We start from the raw sequence: 26,089 nt of genomic DNA on the forward strand, positions 1-26,089 counted from the left end.
GGAGGGAGCAAAGAATGGAAGGAGGGTGGTAAATTTATTCTTGATATTATTCCATCTCTATACCTTGCCCTTTTTTTCTTTTCTGATGCGGACTAATCATCGACGCTCTGTACCTTGATTCTTTTTCACATCTCAAAACAAGCCTTGCATATATTAGTTAGCAAGCATAGTTTCATTCGTTTCCTTTTTCTCTTCATGCTTACAATGAGGAGGCTGTAGAAAGTCTTTCGCTCAAGGAAAAAAACAAAAGAAACATACGCCCATCATGCAGGACGATGTACACATGGTTGACGGCGTTTTAATCCGTAAAGCAGGTCCTCCATATTACGAGCCGCTCAAGCCAACTCCCCCCACGTCGATCCCACCGTTGCATCCCTCCAGGGGCTTGGGAGATGGAAAGTCCAACTCGTCCCCAGCCCCAGGCAGAAACCACCCCAGCATGACCACCTTGCCAAACAGCTTCCATGCCATAAGTTCAGAGAAGCAGCATAGTCCAAATGGCGACGTCCCTTGGACCGAGCATCTTGAGAACATCCAGAACCAAAACACCCCTCCTCCGCGCCCACCTCGACCCAACTCAAACCCACAGTCCCCGCTGTCAACCCGCACCTCGCTCCTCACCAGGTCATGGAGCCCGCGGTCGTCCGCCGAGACCACCGGCTTCATCCTGCAGCACCCGCTCGCGCAACAAACACCGGCGAGCCCCGGCGGGGGTGGCAGCGTGAACAACCGCGACGCGCAGCAGGAGAAGCTGGCGCAGGAGCTGATGGCGTGCCAGCAGCAGCTCGACAAGAGCCGGCACGAGTTCGAGGCGCAGCGGGTGGCGCTGCTCAAGGAGATCGCCGAGCTGCAGACGCAGGTGCGGCTCAAGAAGAAGCAGCAGGTCGGGGTGCGGCGGGCGGCGGAGAAGGCGGCCGAGCTCGAGATCATGACGCAGCAGCGCCGGTTCGAACAAAAGATCGCAGAGCTGGAGCTCGAGTGGAAGCTGCGCGAGGACGCCATCTGGTCGCAGTTTTGGGAGATGCGCGAGACGGATCTGGCCGAGAGCAATCGCCTTTGGGACAAGAGGGAGAAGACCATCAAGGAAGAGTGCAGGACGTACCTGCGCCAGGCCGAGCAGGCCAACAACGAGATCCGGTCCCTCGTCGAGAAGCTCGAGTCGGAGCTGGGCCGCGAGCAGGAGCAGCGCAGGAAGCTGGAAGTCGAGGCCAAGGAGAGGAGCAAGCTGCTGACCAGGGCGCACAAGGAGTTTGAGCAGGAGAGCGAGACGGAACGGGGGATTCCATCCGAGGGGGGCAGCAACATCCATGTGGCGGCGCAACCGGAGCAGAGCAGCGGGAAGGAAAAGGTGAATGAGATAGTCGTCGAGCCTCCGGCCCCTCCCAAGCCGCAGCCCCACCACACCTCGGACGAGGCCCTGGTCGCGTCCATCAAGGCGCTGAGGAGGGCCATACGGGAATTTGTGAGAATCTTCCTCGAGCCTCCCCAAGAAAGGATCAGCCACCCTACACAGGTTCAACCCGGCCGCTCCACCGCGAGCATGAACAACTACTCGGGCGTCTTGGGGTGCGTTACCCTTTCTGGCCAGCTCAAGGATGCAGCGAACCTCATCTTTTCGGACAACTTCCACACCTTCATGGAGGCGTTACTATGGAAGTATTTGGAAAACCGAGTCCTCGGAAACTTCATTTGGGCAGGTCGCGCGTCGAGGCATCTGCAGGGACTTTTTTCAGTCCTCCAAGATGGTGAGTCCTCCAAGATGGTGAGTCCGCCAAGGTTTTGCCACATCGGATCAAAAGAATTCACTGCTCGTTTTGGTTTCAATGCTCACAATTCATCTGAAACTCGTTTTACAGGAAGCCCAGAAGTAAAACAAGATTTCCAACATTGGCGATTCTCGACCACCAGGCTCATCCTCGCCGCGGCGGGAGATCGGACGGCCGTCGAGCTAGAATATCAGACCAAGAGGGACGCAGCCATCGCCGAGATCTGGTCGCTGACGGAGGGCACCAAGACCAAGGCCGACGATTTCGACGAGTACCTGCTGCGGATCGGGCGGCTGGTCGACCAGGCGGCGGCGCTGGACAAGGAGATCTACCTGCGGCCGTACATCACCACGTGGCGCGAGTGCCACCCGCAGACGCACCCGGACTTTGACCCCATGCTCATGACCCTGCCGGACGGCGAGGTGCCGCCGCCCGAGCTCAACCCCAAGGTCGTGCTGATGGTCTTCCCGGGCCTGGCGAGGGAGGCGCTCGAGGAGGCCGGCGAGGACGAGCTCCTGCTCCAGCTCGAGGTGCTGTGCGAGATTGGCCCGCTGGAGCGGGAGCCCCAGCACGCATCCCGCGGCGTGCTCCAGGGCGTGCCTCAGGGGCTGTCCCACAGGCCGCCTCCGGAGCGCCCGCAGAGCGAGCCGGCGGCGCAGTTTTTCAGCAAAAAGGGCCTGCAGCAGGCCGCGGCGGCGTGCTTCGAGGCCGACGACGACGGCGGCCCCAGGCGGAGGAGGAGCGTGGGCGGCATCTTGAAGAAGGTCTGGGTGTACGGGCAGCCGGCGACAGTTCAGGGTCGGTAGGGCCGGCAGGGGCAGGTTGCGATGGGGAACCCTCCCGAGAGTCAGCCCCCGACGGTTTGACTTTGAAGCTAATATCAAGTATTTTGAGGATATTTGTGATAATAGTGTGTTGTTATTCTTTCATTGTAACATTTTGTCGCCAAGGTTTGCCTCGTTACTTTTCTTTCTCGGTTTTGCCTTGGCACACGAGCCTAGGTAGCCTTTTAATTTTGTCTCTCGTGGACGTTTTTCCCTCGATTCCAAGACAAGAGGGTATAATCCTCCAGCCAAACAGCAGTAGCGCGTTAGCCCGTACTAATTCCAGTTGTGCCTTGGCTTTGCCCGCCAAGGCACGATGATTTTCGCAACTTGTGCAATCTTGGGACGTAGTCGTCAAAAGCGGAAAGTCAATTCAATTTTCCTTTTTGAGAGAGTTTCTTACGTATCTCGACAACATCGGAAACAGGGGAAAGAATAAATAAAAAAAGAACGGATGTGACTCGAACAGGCCAGGTCAGACCAAGTTAAAAAGCTAGGAAAGCTTACGGATAAGTGAAACGGGTAGATAAGGCTTTTCTCCACAAGTGAAATCTACAAAGTTCGGGAAAAAAGACCCCCCTGACAGCTTGAACTAGCTTCCAGCCAAGACTTTTTGATATGCAAGGGCTCCTTTCCTTGTCAGAAGGGATGTGACACGATTTTTTTGGTTGCCTATGGGTATCACCTTGTTGCCTTAGTAATGTCACGACAAAGATCTTGTCATGAACCTAAGCCTCGGATGGGAGAGTTCACCTCGGGTTGTCATTGATTGAGCTCATCCCATCGAACGTGTGTCAAATGTCTACAAACCTAGGTAGAAATCGGAGAGGCAGATAGATTAGTCGGCCAAGTACCAGGAGAAGGGTCGGCTTTTTAATTGTGGTACATTGCATCCAACACAGGGGAGACAGATAATCAATCCTTTATTGTCAAGAAAGAAAATCCAAGAAAACAAATTGCTGACACTGCTGCAAGGAAGGAGTGAATTCGGAAGCATGCAACCGAGAGCTGCAGCAACACAGCCCTCTAGGCAGGTTCGTGGATGGCTAAATTGGACACAATGGCTTGAATGGATAACCGCCGGTCGGTTGCATTTTGCGGGGGACCGGCGTATCGATGGGAACGGTACCAATGTCACTGCATTTCCCCGCCCCTTGACATTCTACGACCAGCCAATGAGACACACTCTTGATTGCCTACCATGGCGCGGACTGCGGTTCGGCACTTGATCGCCGGTCTGGGCAGTGACCAGCAAGAGGAGCTCGAGCTTTTTTGTTGGGAGGCGTGTTCTTTGATGCAACCTCTGCCTTGGCGGTACATTGGGTTGTTGCTGCAAGTTGCAACTGAGTGATGCATCTTTAACTGTCTGGGAGTCGGAGCCGGGCCTCCTGTCTTTTCTTTCTTTTTGGCGACAACCGTTTGGTCAAAATATACATTGACCTTGGAACATCGACACAGCAACCGTCGACATGGCCACTGCAGAAGACAAGGTCACCATCAAAGCCAACTGGCGAGTGTTTGTCGCATGCGGAATCATCATCCTTTCGCCGTTTCAGTATGGGATTGATTTTGGTCTGATCGGGGGCCTGCAGGCAATGCCCGGCTTTCTCAAGGTATGATGGGCTTAGTCTCCCATGGCCAAGGGAAAAAAAAGAGACCAACTGACAACTCTTCCACGGTCTGTCATGAAACCTCCAGATCTTTGGTCACCCTGCACCACACCTTCTGCCCAAGATCGGCTGGAACCTGTCGCCGGTCCGCCAGCAGCTCATCTCTTCGCTCATGACGCTGGGGGCTTTTGCAAGCTCCGTCTGCGCGGGCCCGGCCGCGGCCAGACTCTCGCGGCGCTGGTGCCTGTGGATCGCGTCGGTGCTCTGCTGCGTGGCAAACGTCATGATGATGGTCACCGAGGACATCAATGTGCTCTACGTCGGAAGGCTGGTGATTGGGCTAGCAAACGGCTGGTTTATGACATTTTCGCAGTTGTACATCCAGGAGACGAGCCCGGCAAAGTATCGGGGGCTCTTCCTGGCTGCCTTTCAGTTTTGTACTTCTTTTGTGAGTGGCAATTCTGAGACTCTTTGCAATTGACCGGGGACCCACAAAGCCTCTAACGCCACGACCTTTCCCACCAGGGCACCCTCGTCGGAACCGTCATCAACTGGGCCACTGCCCCCATCCCAAACAAGAACGCATACCTGATCCCGCTCGGCCTCATCTACATCGTGCCCGTGATCCTCTGCATAGCCATGGTCTTCATCCCCGAGTCGCCGCGGTGGCTGATCCTGCAGGACCGCATCGACGAGGGGACGGCCGCGCTCGCCTGGCTGCGCCCGCAGGGCCACGACGTGGCGGCCGAGGTGGCCGAGATCCGCACGGCCATCGACCGCGAAAGGGAGCTGGCCAGCGGGGTGGGGGCCTGGGACATGTTCAGGAAGCCCGTCGACCGGCGGCGCACGCTGCTATCCGTCTCGGCCGTCACGCTGCAGGCCGCGTCGGGCTCCATGTTCATCATCGCCTACAAGCAGTACTTTTTCACCATGGCCGAGGTCGCCGACCCGTTCGCCATGGGCTGCGTGCTCAGCGCCGTGGGTCTGGCCGCGCTAGTCATCAACGCCTGCATCGTCGTCAGGTACGGGAGGAGGCGCGTGCTGATCGGTTGGGGCTTGGTGCTGTGCGGCGTGCTGCAGCTCATCATCGCCGTGGTTTATCAGGTTTACGGGCGGTCGGTCACGACGGGGAATGTATTGGTCGCGCTGTCGTGTCTGTACATGATGAGTTACAATGTGAGTCTCTGTCTGAAGTCTCTTGTCCACATCTTGGAAAAAGTTCTTACTTCTTACATATGCTAATCAACATCCAACGCATGCAGGGTCTCATCTCGGCCTACGCGTGGCTATGTGGCGGAGAAATCCCCTCCCAGCGTCTGCGCAGCTACACGTTTGGTCTCGCTGCCGCTGTCGGCTTCTTTTTTGCATGGCTGACAACCTTTACGGCACCATACTTTATCAACCCCGACTCGCTCAACTGGGGTCCTCAGTACGGATACATCTGGTTCCCGTCAGCCGTGGTCGGTGCCGTATGGGTCTGGTTCTTTCTGCCCGAGACAAAGGGCCGCACGTTGGAAGAGATTGACGAGATGGTATGTGGCCGTTCTTCTTCTTTGTTTGTCTTGTTTCAATTTGCTCAAGGTAATTGCGTTACTGACCATGACTCTGCTCCTTTGCAGTTCGAGGCCAAGCTCGCTCCGAGAAAGTTCAGAAAATATCAACGCGTGGGCGCCGTACCAGAGGGCAAAAGGGTGGACGATGATTTGGAGACGGTTGGTCAAGCGGAGGCTCAGGCGGTCACGGTGGCTAGCAAGGCAGCATGAGATGGTCATCAGAATAAATGTGAACTTATGCTATTGATGATAAAGAGGCTTCAATATGCGGTTTCGTCTCCTGTATAACCGTAATAAGGTAGAAGAACTATGAATTTTACTTAGTGTGCTCCTGGGTATTTTCATTTCCACGTCAAGTCATGGCAGATTATCTGCCTCCAGATGAATATTACACACCAAAGCCCTATCGAAAAAGGCTGGAAGAAATACTTGATACAAATGCCGGACTTCAAAGGTTGTGTTCTGGTTCACATATCCTGGCCAGTAGAATCTTGTGCTTCCTGGGTATCAGCATCACAAACCACCACATCACTCCTCCGACTCGGAACCCGACTCCACCGGCTGCCTAGGAGCCGTAAAGGTCTCCAAAAAGGTCTGCGCAGTCACCTGGATGCTCAACCGAAGAGGGTCCTCGGGCTGACCCGGCATGGTGGCTCGCGCGGCCTGCAGCAGCCTCTCTGTAGCCTTGATGCAGTAGTACTTGTCCAGCTCCTCGTTGTACCACTTCATGTACTTTTCGGGGTCGGGCATGGGCCTGTCGACGAGGCCGGTGTTTAGCGCGGAAAGCGCCGCCGCCGCCGCCTCACGCTCGTCCCTGGCCCGCTCCAAGGCCACCGCCTCGCGGGAAGCGCTATATCTCTGCCGGGCGTCGTACATTGCAAACGCCATGGCGTGGTCGAAGCACACGCCGCTGTTGGTGGCAAAGGCCGCGTTGGGGCAGAACCGCTCGGCGCAGGGCCGACCGCAGCCGAAGCCGGCGCCGTTGCGGACCTTGCAGTGGTCTTGGCATATTATTATGATGGTCTTGACTGTTGGCTCCTGCTGGGTGTAGGGGCGCAGGATGAAGTCTTGGGGTGCGACGGAGCCATGTGTCATCGGCTCGTCGCAGTATTCAAAGGCGTCGTACTGGTCGTGTGGGGGAGGGTCAGCGAATGGGTTTTCGATGGCGTGAGGCTGCAGGTGATGGTTGCAACTCACGTATTGTTCACCCTGCTCATCGATAGACTTGATTGTGTTGGGCTCAGGACCCTCTGTAGCCTGATCGGTCCAATCCAGGGACGCGTTGGGGCCCTCAAGCGGAGCAAGCGGGTATTCCGAAGAGATGATTCTCTGCCCAGTGCTCGACATTTTGGGAGTTTTTTCTTCTTCAATGTCTGGTTGGCAACGAGTTGAATGTTTATCTCTGTGTTGCTTGACCAAAATGCGAAATGCTACCGGATCAAAGAGTGTATAGCTTTGAGGTCGAAAAGAGATCTCGCAATACCGGATTGTGAATTTGTGAGTGACTTGCTGATCTTTCAGCGTGTTGGGAGGTGTTTAGTTGTCTGTTTGATAGATCGTCACCATCTAGCAGCGACAGAAAAAAAAAGCGGCAATCTTATATCGAGGGAATTTGAGAGTAACGTTTGGCTCCACATCTCCGACCCCCCTAAAGTCCGGCCCCTAAAAATATCTACTCAGCCACGTCAACCCTTTGTTTTATTTTATAAATATCTAGACGAATTTTTCACTTTAGAACTTGATTTTTGAAGATTCTTGCTCCAAACCTTCCAATGAAACAGTACACTGAAAATCAGCTTCTTGCTGCCATTTCTGACATAAGAAATGGCAAATCAGTTCACAAAACCTCGCAAAAATGGGGTATTCCTCGGAGTACCCTTCACGATCGTTTAAAGGGGGCCCAGTCAATTCAACAAGCGAAAAGATTTTGTCAAAGGCTTTCACAGGAGCAGGAAACCTATTTGGCAGATTGGGTACTTGCGCAGGCCGCGTTAGGCCTTCCGCCAACGCATCAAGAACTACGCTATTTTGCGGAACGAATTCTTCAGGCCGCCGGAGAAAGAAAAAGCCTTGGGAAACATTGGGTTAGCCGTTTTATAGCCCGATATCCAATTTTGAAAACCCAAAGACCCCGGCGAATAGAAAATGCCCGGGTTAATGGGGCTACAACCGAGGTAATTAAATCTTGGTGGTCCTATTTGAAAAATCCCGTTGTCGATACTATAAAACCGGCCAACCGTTGGAATATGGACGAAACAGGTATAATGGAAGGCAAAGGATCTAATGGCCTGGTGTTAGGGCGTAATAAAATCCGGCCATTACAGTGAAAAGAGCCTGGAACGCGGGGTTGGACGAGCATAATCGAATGTGTATCAGCTACGGGGGCTGTTATACCTCCCCTCGTTATATTTAAGGGGAAAAACGTACAGCAACAATGGTTTCCAGCTGATTTAAGTCCTTTCGATACCTGGCAATTTCATGCAACCGAAAACGGGTGGACAAATAATGAAACAGGTATCGAATGGTTAAAAAAGGTGTTTATTCCGTATACCCAACCTTTAACCCCTGAAAAGCGGTTATTAGTTCTGGATGGCCATGGATCACATATAACGGACGAATTTATGCTTCTTTGCTTGCAAAACAATATTCAACTCCTATATTTACCCCCTCATTCGTCACACGTTCTTCAACCGTTGGATTTATCGGTTTTTGGGCCGTTAAAGGAAGCTTATCGACGTCACCTGGGATTTGTAAACCAGTTTTGCTGTTCAACGGTTGTTGGGAAACGAAACTTTCTACTTTGCTATCGAAAAGCCAGATCAAAAGCATTTATAGCAAAAACCATTCAATCTGGTTGGCGTACGACGGGGTTATGGCCGGTGAACTTGGCAAAACCACTTTTAAACCCTTTTTTGTTAGAAAATAGCAACGCCAACGTCGAAAAAGGTAAAAATAACGGCTTCCAAAGGGATAAAACACCGGAAAATCCAACCCAACAAATTAACGACCAGTCTTTACTTATTTGGAAAACCCCTAAAACGACCCGAGATATTCGACTTCAACTACAGGAAATTTCCCGGTCCGAAAAAAGTAACGCCACTTCACGGCTTTTGTTTGCAAAAGTCCAAAAAAGCTTCGAAACCAAGGATATCTTATTGGCTGAAGCTCAGCAAAAAATCAGTTTGTTAAACGCAAAATTGGAGGCGGTACGGCCGGTCAAAAGGAAAAGGGTGATTCCGGATCCCAACGAGCTTTTGGTCAGCAAAAAAAACGTTTATGAAGCACAGGAAAATAATAGGGACTGTTTAGAAGCTTTGAACGATGGAGAAGAGGTTAGCGAACCGGGAGAGCCTGACAATGATTGTATTATTGTGCGTTGATAGGTTTACATTTAAATCGGTTTATAAAAGGGGTATTTCGTCGTTACATTTTTCAAGGGGGCCGGACTTTAGGGGGGTCGGAGATGTGGAGCCCAACGTTAATAATTGCCAGCGGCCAGTTTCAAAGACGTCCTGCTTGGTTCACGGTGGGCGAGAACAATGCTCTTGTCCTGATTGGGAACAAGGAGGACAACGGCCGCCACTGAACAAAGAAAGCTTTATGGTGGAACAGAGTGCAGCGCGACTTTGAGGGACGCGGACGCGAAATTCACTTGAAAGCAATAGGTTGTTTGTTTTGGTTGAGTTTTATCAGATTCACCTCACATTCAGCTATGCGCTATCTTCGTCTCTGCAACTACCTAATACAACGTCCCTGGACCCGCAACTTCCACACTGCAACAAGGACAGCAATAACATAAGAACGCCCAACGCCCGCAAGAGATAAAAAGAACAAGAAACAACCTCGCAAAGATTTCTCATACACGGTTACTTGCTGTAGGTCGTAACTTTGTGAGTCTCGCCCTTGAAATAGTACGTTTCATGGTCCACCCATCCAGAAACAAGCTTGATTATGCAATCGCCGTCAGGTTTGATTACTATGGGAAAGCCGTCGAGATTCCAATGAGTTTCTTTGTCAATCTCCGCGTACGTGGCCTGGGCCTCCTTTCTGTTATGGCGGTAGAGGACTTTGACCTTGCACCAACCCCTACCATTGGCTGCGACGCTGCTGGCTTGAAATGCAAGCAGTGAAATGGATAGGATGATGTTTTGGAACTGCATTATGATGGGTTGGTCGAAAGCTAATACGCTGGTATGGTCAGGTTTTGGCTGCTGCTTCAGGGATACAACGCGATGTCTCTGATGCGTAAGAAAGGACCCTGACTAAAGCCAAACAGAAAATGAACGACTGTGAATAGAGCAATTGGATGGAGATAACCTGGCAAGAGCTTGAGGAGAAAATTGGCACATAACCGCGGACTGGACTTATATGTGCGAATTAGATGCCAAGTTACACGTTTCCGCAGTAATTTTAAAGCTATTTTTAAAGCCGTCGGTGTTCGACCTGTTCAGTTCGTTTAAACAACCCGTAAGTGGGTACATCATACGGTTACATGGAGGAACAACCACGGTCTATTTTTAATCCTCCGGAGATACCGTCATGCAAGTGTATCTGGGACAGAGAATACTCCAGCTACACTCGCATGACACGGCATAGCCGCGTCCGACTAGAACTGAGATATTGCATAAGGTAGACAAAATGCGCTGTTTTCAACTCTGATAGACTAGCCTCCCTTCGACTGTCATTCATCAAACACCAAATATGACCGCTCAAAACGGGCATGTGCCCCAAACTTTAATTAGTCAATTTCTGAGGCTAATTCGTTTTTGATCTAGCTGCCCTGTAAAAATAAATAAGCTCGCAAACCATTGTTTGTCAGAATATATTTTTGGGTGCAACAGGATTAATTAAAAAGCCAGTTGTATAAATCTTATAATCTTACAAGCTTTTCTTTTCAACGATTGCTTAAATATCTTTATAGAACATATTTATTTAATTTTTTGGAACGTTATGCGCGAATGCTATAGGATTGGCTAATTTTCAAGTAATTTGATAAACTATAGTGGTATGGGTAAAATACATCCCCTTGTATAATATCCGCTGGTGTCGGCTTCATGGGCTTTGCCGACTTTGGCAAGTTAGTTAAGGCCCACGCATATGTACATACGGCGACATGGGGTGATCTTTTTTTCCGCCTGGTACTATATAATATACGCAAGGTGGATCCAGCTGCACTGTGCAAGCAACAGCCTGGGAGATCATTTTATGCATATTATATCAAGCATCCTCCACCATTCATGGGTCAGACCCACCTTTGTTAGCGATTCACACCCAAACACACCAATAAGCTTAACAGCTGAAGAATTTTCGCCCTCCGGGCGCCGGTCGTCATGGCCTCACCAGAGGTCTCAAACCGCCGCGCGCGCCCGCAGAGCACGCCGCAGGCTTTGCCGCAGGGCCAGGCCGAGTCAGGACACGTATCTCTCGACACGCGCACCGCTAACGCGCCTAAGCCGGCTGGCCGCGGAAGGTACTCCAGCCTCCCGGCCCTGGCCATCAAAACACTGCAGCAGGAGTTGGAAAACGTGGAAACAGTCGGCAGCTGGCTCGAAGAGGTCTTTGCAGCCAAGCTCGAAAGTTTACAGGCCCCGGAGGACGCCGCGCTTAGGAGAATTGTTCTTGAACTTGACGACGTGATCAGCGGCTGGTTCCTCAGTCGCACCCTCCCTGAAAAAGAGCGTTCGCGCTCCCCGTCGCGTTCGCCGACCAGTTCCAGCGAAAGGCGCAGCATTTTAATTACGAGGACGGGCACGGCGTCGTCGGCCTCTAAAGGCAGAGGCACGCCCACTAACAAATCGGTCACATGGGCCGAGCGAGCCGCCACGCCACCAGCGGCGGCCCCAACGCAAATTTTAACCCCGGCCACGCGCTCGTACCCGATACGTACGACGCCCGGCAATGCACCTGACAGCTCCGCAACTCCCTCCCAATCGGGCCGGGACCGCTCCCAAGCCCCGAAACGTTTGACAGAACAGCCGTCCAACCGCATCCTGATCCGCGTAAATGACAAATTGCGGATGGTGACGAGGGAGCCATACGCGGTAACGACCAAACTGGCCGAATTGGTCTCGGTGCCATACAGTGAAATCCCAAACGCCAAGCGTACCCCCACGGGCTGGGGTGTTACGGTGGCCTCTGAGGAAACACGGCAAAAACTCCTCAACCCCAGCGCGGTCAAGGCCATTATGGACGCATTGGACGCGCGGGAAGTCACTGTCCCGACAACCTGGCACACATACGCCGTTTCTGGAGTGCCCCGAACGCTCAATTGCCTGGACGGAAGAAAGGACGTACATAAAGTAATCCAGGAGGAGATTACCGTGGCAGCAGGCCAGCAGCCAGTCAACTGGCATATTTCCAAACATGGTTACGACCCACATACGGCTGAGGGCACGTGGATAGTGTCCTTCCTTCAACCCGTAAAGCCCTTTCAGCTTTTTGGAGTGTCGAAACGTGCGCGGAAGGTTGAAAAATCACGCAAAATTACACACCACCACGACGGTTGCCAGGGATATTGCGAAATACGTCGCTGCGTACGGCAAGCGCGTTGCGGCATATGTGGTGAAGCAAAACATGCGACAGAGGAAGAGCCGTGCAAGGCAGCCCCCAAATGCGTCAATTGCCACGGCCATTTCCCATCCGGACATAAGAACTGCCCTGCCCGACCTTTAGTGGTAAATGGGAAGCTTGAACGACCTTCACAGCGTAAACTAAAGGGGATCCGCAGAATCGGACGTGCCAACCGTGCCGCGATTATCAACGACCGGGCTGAGGCGGCCCGCCGAGAGCCAGCACCTGCAATCCCGGTCCTAAGCACCTCATCGCAGCATTCGCAAACCTCGAGCTCCCGATCGAGCATTTCAAACAAAAGAGCGCGGCCATGCGAGGCGGCAGGGGCGGACATCCGTAACTTCCTGCAGGTTGAACAGGAACGCGTGCACGACGAAATCGTTTGGGCAGCCGAAATGGAGGAGGACGCAGCGGCTGCCGAACCTTGCCCCGCTAATGGGATAGACTTGGAAGCAACCCGTCGATTAATATGACGAAATACTCGCTCGGCAATATGCAGCGGGAATACCTCGACGTAGTTTGGGCCAATGTAGGTAAAAGGATGGGTGTGCATCTGAGCCTATTGGAGTTGTGCCACCAGAGAAAGGTGGACCTGGTTAACGTTCAAGAGCCATGGTGCGGGCTAAATACAACTACACAAACGCACCCGGGCTATGATGTTTTTGCGCCAGTGGACGAATGGCACGCCAACACTTACGAAGCCATGACTGGGCTCCGGCCCCGGGTGCTCACCTACGTCAAAAAGGGGGTAGCCCTAAGGGCCGCACAACGACGGCTACCGCAAGGCCAAAATACGCGGGACATACTCTGGCTCGAAATTAACGGAATATTGTTTGTTAACGTATATAGGGCTCCGGGCACTGAAGCCGCGCTGGAAATGGTATGCAATACCGTGCCAAATGGACCCACGGTGCTAGGCGGCGATTTTAACGTAGCGGCTGCTGCATACCAGCCGGGCCGCGCAAACGCACGCGGAGGGGACCAACTGACGGCATGGGCGCAAGCCCAGGGGATGAGTTTTACAGGAAATATCGGCGTGCCCACCCACCGCGACGGGGGTTTACTGGATATGGTCTTTTCCAACCTCCCCAGCACAATAACTGTGGTTGACAGCAGTCTTTACACAGGCTCCGACCACGAATCCCTTTATACCACGTTGCGGACGCGCGGCGCCCCCCGCCCGGAGGCGATCAACGTTTCGGTTAGGGACGACCGGTTACTAAAGTTCGCGGAGCTACTTGCTTTTGGCATGCAAGACATGCCGGACCCGGGATCCGCGGCCGATGGCTACGCATTGGACGCGTGGGTAGCTGAATTTACAACTTTATGGGAGCAAGTGACGTGGGTTGTGGGTACGCCGGCGGGAAAAAGGGACAGCTCGGCTCCCTGGTGGACCGAAAACTGCCAGCGGCTCTGGTCCGAATTCCAGCGGGTTAAACGGAGCGCTGTAAATAGGGCAGACGCCTCTGCCGAGGAAAAAGCCTATACGAAAGGGGTGCGGGCCGCGAAGCGGGAGTACTGGAGGCACCGGATCGACCAACTGCGCGACGATAAGGATTTGTGGAACATGGTGGGCTGGCTGGGAGCCGGACCACGCCTCCGGTCCCCGCCGCTGGTTATTAACGGCGAGCAAGTGAGCGAGCCTTTAGCAAAAGCGGAAGCACTGCAACGGGAGGTGCTTGGCCGATTTTCGGCGGAGGATGACCTGCAGGGAGACCCCTTGGAGGCCTGGTCGGCGGACGAGGCTAAAATCCCTTGGGACACCCAGGTTAGTGCGGAAGAGGCGGAGCGCTCCTGCATTGGGGTTACGAGCACGTCCCCGGGCATCGACGGAATAACCGTCCGGCTATTAAAAGCCGGATGGGCTTCGTTGGCCGAGCCGGTGCGCAGGCTCTACCAACGTTGCCTGGAACTCGGACATTTCCCAGCGCCTTGGAAGAAGGCCGAAGTCGCGATGCTACCGAAAACGGGGAAGAAAGACCGGAGCAGCGTTCGATCCTGGCGGCCTATAGCCCTCCTCTCCTGCATCGGAAAAGGCCTCGAGAGGCTCGTTGCACGCCGGATAGCTTGGGCCATACACGACAACGGGCTCCTTAGCTGCACCCACGGCGGTGCCCTACCCAAACGATCGGCGACGGATCTGGTTTGTGCCCTCGCCCACGATATCGAGCAGGCTTTAGCTCGCGGGGAGGAAGTTACCCTTGTCGCATGCGACGTCCAAGGCGCCTTCGACGCCCTCCTCCATGGGCGATTAATACGGAAAATGCGGAGCCTTGGGTTTAGTAAAATGCTCCTCAGGTTCGTGATTAACTTTTTAAACGACCGCCAGGCCCGAGTCCGGCTGGAGGGTACGACCACGGGCTTTAGGCGGCTTGGGTGCGGCACCCCGCAAGGGTCTCCCCTTTCCCCGATCCTATATATGCTATATTTGGCGTATCTCGTCAAAAACGGTACGAAGTGGCGGTTGGCATACGCAGACGACGTGCTTATATGGAAATCGTCACCCTCGTTGGAGGAAAACGTACGTTGGCTGGAAGATAAACTCCGGGATATGCACGAAATTGCGGCGGAAGAGAAGATCCATTTTGCAGCGGAAAAGACAGAGGTGATCCATATCACTAAGAAAAGGCACGGTCGCAACCCGGAAATCCGGATTAATGGTAGAACGGTTACCCCGGTCCAACTACCGGGCGGTCGACGCGGACAAAGCGCCTCCGGGGCCGAGCGCTACCCGGGCATGCGTTGGCTTGGTTTTTGGTTCAGCCGACGGCTAGACGGGCGCCGCCACGTGGCCGAAAGGGCTGCCAAAGCAATGGCGGTCGCTGCCCACCTCAAGAGCTTTGGGGCAGTAAGATACGGACCGCCTGCGGCTGCACTTCGCAAGGCAGCGGTGGCATGCGTGGGTTCCTCGGCCACCTACGCAGCCGAGGCATGGTACAACCCAGCGCACAAGCAAAGAGGACTCCTCAAAGCATTGAACAAACCGCTGGTTTTAGCGGCACGGGCAATCCTCCCGGCGTATAAAACCACCCCCTCGTCCACTGTTCTCAGGGACGCAGGACTACCCTCGGCCCGCGTCGCGCTGGCCTACACCCGCCTGAAATACGGCGCCCGACTAAGGCTCGCGGACAAGGGGCACCCCCTTGTCAGCCGCCTGCGTGAAACACCTCGTGCCCGCAACTCGGGCCATTCGGCCACGACCCTGCAAACGGCTGCACAACTTCTCCCGCGGATCCGGAGACTAGAGTTGCGCGCACCTCGCAATGCCCCGGATTCTCGCACTGACCCCACCGGAGGAGTCCCGAAAGAGGAAGCGGCCCGCCGCTTTATCGAATGGCTGGACATGGTATCACCTGACGATATCGTGGTATATACGGATGGTTCGGAAAAACACGAAAACAACTGCGTCCAAATAGGGTACGGATGGGCCGCTTTTAGGGCGGGCCTGGAATTTGCCGCAGGCTCCGCATCTATTACGCCGGAAAGCCACGTTTTCGACGCCGAGGCGATTGGCGCCCTAAAAGGGCTACAGGCGGCAGCCAAGGCCCAGCCAGGCGCCCGGATTTGGATTTGTGTGGACAGCACCTCGGTTATTTGGGGTCTTAGAGGCGACGCGCCGCGTTCGTCCCAATGGGCCTTTCTGGAGTTCCATAACCTTGTCGATCTACTCCGAAAACAAGGTACCGAGGTTCGGGTCCGTTGGTGCCCTGGGCACCAGGGAATCCCGGGAAACGACCGGGCTGACGAGCTGGCCAAGGCCGGCTCCGCCGGACCGCCGGACCCAGACCCGAGGGCTCAGCAAACCACGTATAGCGGTGCCGGCACGGTCCTCAGAGCCATTCTTTCGAATATAGAGAAGGACTGGTGGCGTAAAGAACTCTGTGAACGGTCCCCCGCATATAGGGAATGGAAATTCCAATACACACCGAGAAAGGAGCCCGAGGAACTGCGTTTGCCAAGACCCCTACTGGGCCATTATTTGGCCATGAGGACCGGCCACGGCGATTTCAAGGCCTACCATGACCGTTTCAACCACCAGGATGCAAACACCTCGTGTGCCTGGTGCTGGAAGCGGACCTCCCCTGAGCACCCGGTGCACTGCCGCTATTCGCGGGCGGTGTGGAGAAACTGGCCGTGGCCTAATAACGACCGGCCGGCCGGGCCGCCAAATCGCGCCCAACGCTGGAAATTCTTCCAGACAAGCTTCGGGCAACCGAAAAGCTTTGAGGCGTTTTCGATAGCCACCAACTACTTCAGCGCCCGCCCCAGAGCGGCCCGCCAGCGCCCCGCGCGCCACGAACGCACTTTACGCCTAGGGACACCGATCGTAAACGACTCGAACTCTGACGAGGAATAGACTTACTGCCTTTTCACCCACACTTCACGGCACAAGCCGTCAGACGAACCCTCCGTGCACCTTAGGCACGGGGTCGCGTCAGTGAACTAACCCCCTAAGCAGGACCGGGCCCGAACCCGGTCAGGCACGATCCGCCTCTGCCCTCCTTGTTTTCCCCCTGTGTAAATAAAGAAGATAGAACGCGCGCCGAGATACCCCTCGGGAGGTTGCTAACGGCCGGCTAACAAGCCGGGCCGAGCCCGGCGTTAACTAATACTACTACTACTACTACTACTATAGTTGGAGCAAATATATCCAAGGGCAGCCTTTCGATGCAACCCTGTGCTACCGAAACAGCCACTGATTGCCGGTCATGTGCCGTAAATAATTTTAACCATCATTCTTTTTTTTTCTTCTTGTTCTTTTTTTATGCTTCAGGAATTGGCTATTTTACAGGTATGAGAGCTCCTGCATGAGACCTTGCAAATTGCAACCACGAGTGCAGTTCAGCAAAAGCCGAATATAAAAAGTCCACCAATCATAGCAAATGGATTCAAGACAGTTGGTAACAGTTGAATGAAGCCGGCCAAGAGAAGTATATTGGTTACAGACATGCTTACGCCCCCTTTCCTGGTGTGTTCTAGATCTGTTCTCGAACTATTAGAATCTCATTTGGAATGGCAGGTAGCTGCAATCCTTCTTCAAAGCAACGTAACACAGCATTGGTGTCAGTCAGCGTAGCGTCGCATCTACCACCCTTAGATACATGCAGGATGCAGCATGTCACCGTTGATCATATATCTGTGTTGTCGTCATCATACACAATCAACGTGCGGCTAATATAAAGGTGGGTGGCCACGACAAGCATGCTCAAAATATTGATAACGCACCCGGATTCGGAACAATATCTGATGCAAAAAACATGTGGTTCAAACGTCAGAATGTCCGCCATAGCACGACTTCAATCCAAAGAGTCCGGGCTCCATGCAGTGGCACAGAATGAATGGTCGGCACCCCGATCGCCTCCACCCCCCAACTAATTCGGCAGATGAGGGGGACGAACTCCGTCAGAAAATCGACCTGGCCATCGTCCCTCTGGCGGTCCTCATGTTTCTGGTTTGCTTTAACGTTGAGCTCCACATCTCCGACCCCCCTAAAGTCCGGCCCCTAAAAATATCTACTCAGCCACGTCAACCCTTTGTTTTATTTTATAAATATCTAGACGAATTTTTCACTTTAGAACTTGATTTTTGAAGATTCTTGCTCCAAACCTTCCAATGAAACAGTACACTGAAAATCAGCTTCTTGCTGCCATTTCTGACATAAGAAATGGCAAATCAGTTCACAAAACCTCGCAAAAATGGGGTATTCCTCGGAGTACCCTTCACGATCGTTTAAAGGGGGCCCAGTCAATTCAACAAGCGAAAAGATTTTGTCAAAGGCTTTCACAGGAGCAGGAAACCTATTTGGCAGATTGGGTACTTGCGCAGGCCGCGTTAGGCCTTCCGCCAACGCATCAAGAACTACGCTATTTTGCGGAACGAATTCTTCAGGCCGCCGGAGAAAGAAAAAGCCTTGGGAAACATTGGGTTAGCCGTTTTATAGCCCGATATCCAATTTTGAAAACCCAAAGACCCCGGCGAATAGAAAATGCCCGGGTTAATGGGGCTACAACCGAGGTAATTAAATCTTGGTGGTCCTATTTGAAAAATCCCGTTGTCGATACTATAAAACCGGCCAACCGTTGGAATATGGACGAAACAGGTATAATGGAAGGCAAAGGATCTAATGGCCTGGTGTTAGGGCGTAATAAAATCCGGCCATTACAGTGAAAAGAGCCTGGAACGCGGGGTTGGACGAGCATAATCGAATGTGTATCAGCTACGGGGGCTGTTATACCTCCCCTCGTTATATTTAAGGGGAAAAACGTACAGCAACAATGGTTTCCAGCTGATTTAAGTCCTTTCGATACCTGGCAATTTCATGCAACCGAAAACGGGTGGACAAATAATGAAACAGGTATCGAATGGTTAAAAAAGGTGTTTATTCCGTATACCCAACCTTTAACCCCTGAAAAGCGGTTATTAGTTCTGGATGGCCATGGATCACATATAACGGACGAATTTATGCTTCTTTGCTTGCAAAACAATATTCAACTCCTATATTTACCCCCTCATTCGTCACACGTTCTTCAACCGTTGGATTTATCGGTTTTTGGGCCGTTAAAGGAAGCTTATCGACGTCACCTGGGATTTGTAAACCAGTTTTGCTGTTCAACGGTTGTTGGGAAACGAAACTTTCTACTTTGCTATCGAAAAGCCAGATCAAAAGCATTTATAGCAAAAACCATTCAATCTGGTTGGCGTACGACGGGGTTATGGCCGGTGAACTTGGCAAAACCACTTTTAAACCCTTTTTTATTAGAAAATAGCAACGCCAACGTCGAAAAAGGTAAAAATAACGGCTTCCAAAGGGATAAAACACCGGAAAATCCAACCCAAAAAATTAACGACCAGTCTTTACTTATTTGGAAAACCCCTAAAACGACCCGAGATATTCGACTTCAACTACAGGAAATTTCCCGGTCCGAAAAAAGTAACGCCACTTCACGGCTTTTGTTTGCAAAAGTCCAAAAAAGCTTCGAAGCCAAGGATATCTTATTGGCTGAAGCTCAGCAAAAAATCAGTTTGTTAAAAGCAAAATTGGAGGCGGTACGGCCGGTCAAAAGGAAAAGGGTGATTCCGGATCCCAACGAGCTTTTGGTCAGCAAAAAAAACGTTTATGAAGCACAGGAAAATAATAGGGACTGTTTAGAAGCTTTGAACGATGGAGAAGAGGTTAGCGAACCGGGAGAGCCTGACAATGATTGTATTATTGTGCGTTGATAGGTTTACATTTAAATCGGTTTATAAAAGGGGTATTTCGTCGTTACATTTTTCAAGGGGGCCGGACTTTAGGGGGGTCGGAGATGTGGAGCCCAACGTTATCGATCGCTCGAACATTGGTAACGCCAGGCTCGCCAGCTTCGAGTCGGGCCTCGGCCTCGAGGGCAACGACTTCAATTCGGTCAACAGCATCTTCTTCATCCTCTATATCCTGCTAGAGATCCCGATCAGCATCCTCTGCAAGAGTCTGGCCAGGCTGATTTCTTCCTCAGGCCAGCGTGATCCAGCAGCAGCTACTGACGGTACCGCCGTACACACTCGGCTTCGTCTGCATCCTGGCCGTGTACTACGCCAGCTGGAAGGGGCAGACGCGGGAAATCTTTGTAATTGTCAGCGCGCCGCCCATTATGATCGGCTACGTCATGTTTATCGCGACGGTGCAGCCTGTCCCATAGTACGTCGCGACGTTCCTCATAGCGAGCTCCGTCTTCATCGTACTGCTGTTTGGAAACTTGGCCAGTTTGATATCGACGTGGAGCTTCCAGTCTTGGGATCGCCCCGTGTATCGCATAGGGAACGGGTTGAACTTTGACACCTCGACAACCATGATGCTGGCGGCTTTCTTGGCGTTGATTTTGCACCCGGATTTTCCATGGACTCCATAGCGTCTTGTTATCATTGTCGCATTAATTGTCCTATTTGAACAGAAAACAGCCATTTGTACAGTCATTAGTTTGATGGATTCGGGCCCGCCCCCCAGTCACCCACGACAAGTCAATCACGCCTTGGCGAGAAAATTGAAGCCCACAATGCCCTCGGCTGTAGGTAATTCCCGGCTGGACATGGATGCGTCTCCAGACGTCCTACGCATGCTCACTCTCCTCCCTATTATTCCATTGTCGCCGACCTGAATCTCCATGGGATGAGGGAGCTCCATTTCTAGTGCGAGACCGCCGTCGACTAGAACGGCGCTCTGAAAGTCGAAGGAGCGGAACAATCCGCAGTCCTCTGCACATCTGGTAAAGTCTCCGGATTCACTGTTGTGGAAGTCCTCCATGTTAGTTTCGATTACAGCCTCAGTACACAAGAGACGAGACAGTCACTGACTGGATAAGGACAGAAGTCTTTGTAAAGTCTGTGAGATCTTCACCCCCAACAGAGGTAAGTCTGGCATGTGTCGCAAGCGGGCTTCCCGGCCGGCCGGGGGTGTGAAAGGTAAGCTCGGCGCACCAGCCGCAAGTTTGCGGGCTGGTCATTGACGAGTTGAGTACTGCGATGGCGCCGCCGCGAGGCTTTCCCGAAGTGTCGTGGCCGCACATTGCGAAGTTTGGGTGAAGCAGATTCAATCGTAGCCAACCAAGTGCAGGGTGTGTGTAATCGTTATCTTTGTGGACAAAGCTGACCAACGCAGCAGGTTCAGGCTCAAACAGATTGGCAATGAAGAAAGTTCGTGTCGGCAATGGGTACAGACGAGCAAATCACCAACAAACAAAAAAGAAGACGGGTCAATTTATATTGAAGCGATTTATCAAAAATAGCAAGGCTTCTTTTCCCTCTCACAACTTGCTCAACTGAGCATTTGAGACAAGACCAGGATGTGCCTGCATTGAAGCGACCAATCACACCTCTCCACCGCGTCCACAACTGGCAAGCTTATTTGAGCACGTTTGAGCAACATTGATCACTCGTCCGAAGCTTGTTTTGCTGTGCAGCCAGTGCGGCGTGAAATTCTACTACGAGCGGCAATTCAAAAATAAGTCGAAGCCACGAGGACATTCCCCGTCAAATTTGTCGCAGGTTTTTCTTGGCGCATGGCGATTCGCTGTCGAAAAACGCGGACATTTCAACCTTTGATCACTCCGGGGCCATCAAGGTGTTCACGTCAACGTCAAAGGATCTCCACATAGCCCCCACTGCAACCCAAACATGGAGAAACGTGCTCATCCAGGTACTCAACGACAGTTGTCATCTCTCATATGAGGAACTGTTCCCCTCTGCTCCTAGGCTTCGTCTGCTTTTACCCCTCATTCATACCAATCGTTCCCCCTCGCTGTACATACCAAAAGAAAAGACACGGAGCAAATACCAGAACAACCAAGCCAAAGCAAGCATAGCGTCAAACTCGTCATAAACCAAAACACACAATGGCAAGCTCAACCACCTACAAGCTCCCCGAGCTCCCATTCGCCTACGACGCCCTGGAGCCGCACATCTCCAAGCAGATCATGGAGCTGCACCACAGCAAGCACCACGCGGCCTACGTGGCCAACCTCAACAAGGCGCTCGAGACGTACGCGTCGGGCCAGCTGGCGGACCGCGTCGCCACCCTCGCGGCCATCAACTTCAACGCCGGCGGCCACATCAACCACACGCTCTTCTGGGAGAACCTGACGCCGGCGTCGAGCCCAGACGCCGACGCCGCCACGTCGGCGCCCTCGCTGGTTACGCAGATCGAGAAGCAGTGGGGCAGCCTCGACCAATTCAAGGCGGAGTTCTCGGCCGAGCTGCTGGGCATCAAGGGCAGCGGCTGGGGCTGGCTGGTCAAGGAGAAGTCGGCGGCTGGCGCGCTGGTCGTCGTCACCACCAAGGATCAGGATTCCGTGCCGAGCGGGATCCCCGTATTTGGCGTTGACATGTGGGAGCATGCTTACTATCTTCAGGTACGGCCGCAGCATTTCGACGTGGTTTTTGATCACATGTGACGCACAAGAGTGGAAATGATGTGCTAACGTCTTATCTGTGTAACAGTACCTGAACGGCAAGGCCGCCTATGTCGAAAACATTTGGAAGGTTATCAACTGGAAAACTGCCGAAAAGAGGTTCGCGTCACCAGGGCGTTCCGAGGTTTTCAAAGCACTACATGCTTCCCTGTAATGACGATGTGATGACTGGGGGATAGGTATTCTCTAGAGTGATGTTACGCACTGGCTCTTGCGAAAAGACGTCTGTATTGAATACAACCCAAAGCACAGTTGAAAGATGTTGGTACTTCTGCGTTAAGTATTTGAGACAAACTCCGGTCGGTCAAACATGCGGCTCCTCTTCCCGCCGGCCTATGCATGGGTAATGGCCACAGCTATCCCGGTGTTGGGTGACACACCCACAGTTATGATTACTGTTGGAAGAGAAGTGATAGTAGTATTACGATGAAGAGCCATTCTGGAAGACGAATGCAAGAAACCGTATCAAGTCGTCAAGTTGAAAGATAATTTCCGGGCTGCATGGATTCGTACGACGACGCTCGAGTGCGGCCCGACATCCCGAACATGCAGGATCGTGACAAGGTTCCGATCTTTGTATATAAAAATAGGACTGGGTCTATCTACTAGCGTGTTTGTGTACGGACAAGGGTTTTCTCCTGAGATATCCAATGCATTGATACTGTTAGTCAACTCCCTGCATGCGTAGTTGTCTGTTGCTACCCGGCTATGTTTTGTCACGAATATTCACAGCACTGATAACCCCAACATCATGATCAAACGGGCAAGTTTTGTATTTGCTGTTGCTCCCAGCCTGGGCGCTCTCGCTAGAGCTAGTACTAATCTCGCCATGTAGCTCCGTGATGACCGACTTGTTCGGACTGCCATTCAAGTTGTTTGACTGGGACAAGTTGTATTGTCCGATAGTGGAAGTTTGAGTGCTTGATGGATATGATCCTGTGTTCTTTCTACGATGGAACAACGTGTCTATTGCGTCAATCTCGAACTGCAGACTTGGCATCTCTATTGCTTGGCATAAAAGATGCTTGTCTTCGTGAAAACAACCCCTGCCATATGGTACTGCGCTAGCGGGCCGAAATTATACGAAGACAAAAAAGTGATTGGACAGCACAATCTCATCAGAACCTGTACACGAACTGCAGGGAGTCCATACGAGATGATCTGCTTGTTATCTTGAAGACTTACAAAAATCAACCTTGACAAAAAAAAAGCTTTCATGTTCACATCATGCACCTCATTTCTTTCCTATCTTTTCTCTAACCTTGATCTAGGCATCGGAACCGAGCCTGAGCTGCAAAACCCAGGTGCATGTCGTTAATTTGACGGAACCTGGCGGCAAGTGGGGATGGTGTAGCGGCTGTCGCCTTTTTTTCCACAGGCTAAATGCAAGATAGCTTCACCGGGAACGAGCCGAGTGGTCCCATCGGGGGAGGCAAGACGAGGTTGTGGGATCTTGTGTAGGCAGACAAGCAGTGGGATATTCTCAACAAATTGTCCATCGGATTTCGCCTTTCGCTGATGTTCTTGGGCTGCATTTAGAATAAATCTAGAAGTAGTCCTTGTCTGGGTGGGCAAATGAATATCGCCCTGATTATGCTTCTTGCCCCAGAGCTGAAGGATGCCGAAATGGCAGATATAAATATGATGAACGTATATGGTTATATCAGAAACGTGCCTAGAGCGTACGTTAAAGGTGTGAGTGAATACCCTTGCCCTCGCATCGTTGAACCGTCCCAAGTATTGGACCCGATCGGGAGCTTCTCGCGACGGGATGTCCAGCTGCAGACTGGGCAAGGAGGGGCAATAAATCACCCACGTAAGTTGAGCAACATCCCTATTCGATACGATCAATCCGAGAAGCAAGCACCAGCATGGATGGTGTCTCTGATTGGTTAGGCTCGATGCCGCCCTCGTCTCCCTACAGTAGTATTGACGGCAGGGTTTTGGGGGGGAGGGCATGGGGGTGACAGGCTTGACAGGGTGGGCGAAGGTCGTAGCAGGGCGAAAGGGTAGGGAAGGATTTTTGGGGTGGAGGTTTTAAAATAGAAATATGCTGTGCCGCGCTAATCGACCAACCGCAACCCCCTCCTCCAAAAAAAAAAACAGCTGGGGAGACCGGGAATTTCGGGTCGTTTTGATCCTTGGCATTCCCCTGACTACGTTGGATGCAGGCGTATTCGTGGCGCTTTAGCGTCTGCTGTGAAATATGACTGGGTTCACGAGAGAGCTGGCGATGCGGCTGATGCCCGCTAAGAAGTCTTGGAATGAAAGATTTTTACCCATTTCAGTCTAGAGGTACCGTAGCCGTTGGGCGTTTTTTCCTTCCATTCCAGTTATTTGTTCGATCGGTGCGATGGCCCCACGCTGAACGCAGCGTTATTACGTCAACACGCGTTGGGTGCAGCTTATGGATTCGAAGATTGCCATGCAGCTGGACTGTGTCAGTATGCCAACCGAATTTTTAAGAAAGAAATTCTGGTTTGTTTGCGTTTGGCAAGTAATTACACGACATACACATACAACCCACATTTACAGACGAGAAGCATCTTACAGGATTATGCATGTTTTGCAACAACTGGGCTTCTCGACACACCTAGCTGTCATCCGATTTTCGTTTTGACGTCCAACCAGCCATTTGTTCGTAATCTTGGCCTTTACAAATCTTCCGGCGGGCGTGGGATGGTGATGACCAGGTACTTGGCTGCCTGCACAAAGTAAGCGTTAATCTGCATGTGGAAGCCAAACAAACAAGGATTGTTAGAGTCCTTCCAGTCAGACGAGATTGGCTCAGAGAAGGTCTGCGGCACACCGCTCACATCAGAGCTAAACCATCACGTAAAAGAAAGAAGCAATCGAAATGACAGAAGAAAATACGAAACAGGAATGGGGGAAAAAAGGAAAACAGCAGCCAAAGAAGCAAACGTACAAGGTTTCTTGGTGACCGAGTAGGTAAGCTTGAATTTGTCCACTTTGGCCTTTCATCATTCACCACCAGATCCGCGCTTCAGCCGCCATGGCCGCCATGGCCGCGCACCCCCATTCCCCCGTTTACCATCGTCCCCGGCCGTCCCGGGCTCCGCATTGGCCGTTTGAAAACACGGGATGTTGGTGTGTGCTGACCACCAGCTTGGCTGCCTAGACCAGTCAAAAAAGAATGATTTTTGAAGGTCCTTTTCGGCGATTTGAGCGGCCGAAAACAAACCCTTTCCCCCTCTACACCCAAGTACGGTCGGGACTATTGGGCATCGCTGGCAGCTGGAATATTCAATGGTGCACCCACACAGGCGCAAACTCAGCACGCACATGCACACGCGCACACACTCACCCAAACAATTTTGAACCCGTTTGCTTTTCTCAATCTTATCTGCAGCTTACTGCGTCTTTTGGGAAAGGACGTCTTCACCAAGCATTTCTCAGAGATGCAATTCCTTGACACCGCCATTCTGTCGTGTCGTCCCTCCCTTGATCGACAGGGTTCTTATTTTTATTTATTTTTTGCGATCGAGAAAACCAACGTGGGAAAAGAATGGTGACATCGCCCTTGCCCATCAAAAGGCCAAGAGTGGGAATTTAACCTTCCCGTGACGGTCCCACAAAGATACGACGCCAATCCCCTCCCAAGAACATGGGGGAGCAGATCCTTTCCCGATCTTGAAAAAACCCCTCGTGCTGGGGTGGCATGATTCTCGTACGCGACCCAGACTTTTTGCATCTTGAACCTCAGCTCGTTGCATCGGAAGCATCGGTCTTTTTGTTCGCTTGTCTTGTCGGTTCGAGCCGGATCAATTTGTTTTCCCGCACAGGAACAGAGCAGCAAAAGCTCCT

At 52.3% G+C, this 26,089-nt stretch overlaps 7 protein-coding genes across 7 annotated transcripts; 3 read left to right on the forward strand and 4 right to left on the reverse strand.

Moving 5' to 3' along the window:
- Positions 1–265: 265 nt before the first annotated feature.
- MGG_07690 (uncharacterized protein) lies at positions 266–2,572 on the forward strand (the record flags this gene model as incomplete). The annotated part of the gene is made up of 2 exons (XM_003711585.1): positions 266–1,745; positions 1,857–2,572. The coding sequence occupies 2 exons, from the start codon at positions 266–268 to the stop codon at positions 2,570–2,572; spliced, it is 2,196 nt and encodes a 731-aa protein (XP_003711633.1).
- A 1,487-nt stretch (positions 2,573–4,059) lies between these two features.
- MGG_07691 (general alpha-glucoside permease) lies at positions 4,060–5,963 on the forward strand (the record flags this gene model as incomplete). Its single annotated transcript, XM_003711586.1, has 5 exons — positions 4,060–4,203; positions 4,289–4,648; positions 4,726–5,376; positions 5,463–5,732; positions 5,820–5,963. 5 exons carry the CDS (start codon positions 4,060–4,062, stop codon positions 5,961–5,963), a joined length of 1,569 nt encoding a protein of 522 aa, XP_003711634.1.
- Positions 5,964–6,281: 318 nt separating this feature from the next.
- On the reverse strand, positions 6,282–7,100 carry MGG_07692 (uncharacterized protein; the record flags this gene model as incomplete). The annotated part of the gene is made up of 2 exons (XM_003711587.1): positions 6,282–6,878; positions 6,951–7,100. 2 exons carry the CDS (start codon positions 7,098–7,100, stop codon positions 6,282–6,284), a joined length of 747 nt encoding a protein of 248 aa, XP_003711635.1.
- Positions 7,101–20,322: 13,222 nt separating this feature from the next.
- On the reverse strand, positions 20,323–20,863 carry MGG_13463 (uncharacterized protein; the record flags this gene model as incomplete). Its single annotated transcript, XM_003711588.1, has 2 exons — positions 20,323–20,581; positions 20,652–20,863. 2 exons carry the CDS (start codon positions 20,861–20,863, stop codon positions 20,323–20,325), a joined length of 471 nt encoding a protein of 156 aa, XP_003711636.1.
- An 825-nt stretch (positions 20,864–21,688) lies between these two features.
- On the forward strand, positions 21,689–22,418 carry MGG_07697 (superoxide dismutase; the record flags this gene model as incomplete). Its single annotated transcript, XM_003711589.1, has 2 exons — positions 21,689–22,204; positions 22,293–22,418. 2 exons carry the CDS (start codon positions 21,689–21,691, stop codon positions 22,416–22,418), a joined length of 642 nt encoding a protein of 213 aa, XP_003711637.1.
- A 1,044-nt stretch (positions 22,419–23,462) lies between these two features.
- On the reverse strand, positions 23,463–24,239 carry MGG_16690 (uncharacterized protein). Its single transcript, XM_003711590.1, has 2 exons — positions 24,081–24,239; positions 23,463–23,939 (listed from the first exon to the last, which is right to left on the reverse strand). The coding sequence occupies exons 1-2, from the start codon at positions 24,221–24,223 to the stop codon at positions 23,579–23,581; spliced, it is 504 nt and encodes a 167-aa protein (XP_003711638.1). The 5' UTR covers positions 24,224–24,239; the 3' UTR covers positions 23,463–23,578.
- A 679-nt stretch (positions 24,240–24,918) lies between these two features.
- Positions 24,919–25,288, reverse strand: MGG_16691 (uncharacterized protein; the record flags this gene model as incomplete). Its single annotated transcript, XM_003711591.1, has 2 exons — positions 24,919–25,087; positions 25,254–25,288. 2 exons carry the CDS (start codon positions 25,286–25,288, stop codon positions 24,919–24,921), a joined length of 204 nt encoding a protein of 67 aa, XP_003711639.1.
- Positions 25,289–26,089: the final 801 nt, after the last annotated feature.

The sequence above is a fragment of the Pyricularia oryzae genome, chromosome 3 (assembly GCF_000002495.2).
Source record: "Pyricularia oryzae 70-15 chromosome 3, whole genome shotgun sequence".
Taxonomy (NCBI): domain Eukaryota; kingdom Fungi; phylum Ascomycota; class Sordariomycetes; order Magnaporthales; family Pyriculariaceae; genus Pyricularia; species Pyricularia oryzae.

What these genes read in the sequence shown, in the direction of transcription:
- MGG_16690 (XM_003711590.1), bottom strand. Translation starts at nt 24,223, where the DNA reads ATGCCCTCCCCCCCAAAACCCTGCCGTCAATACTACTGTAGGGAGACG. An exon ending in AGGGATGTTGCTCAACTTAC is followed by an intron (nt 23,940 to 24,080) that starts GTGGGTGATTTA and finishes CGTACGCTCTAG; the next exon opens with GCACGTTTCTGATATAACCA.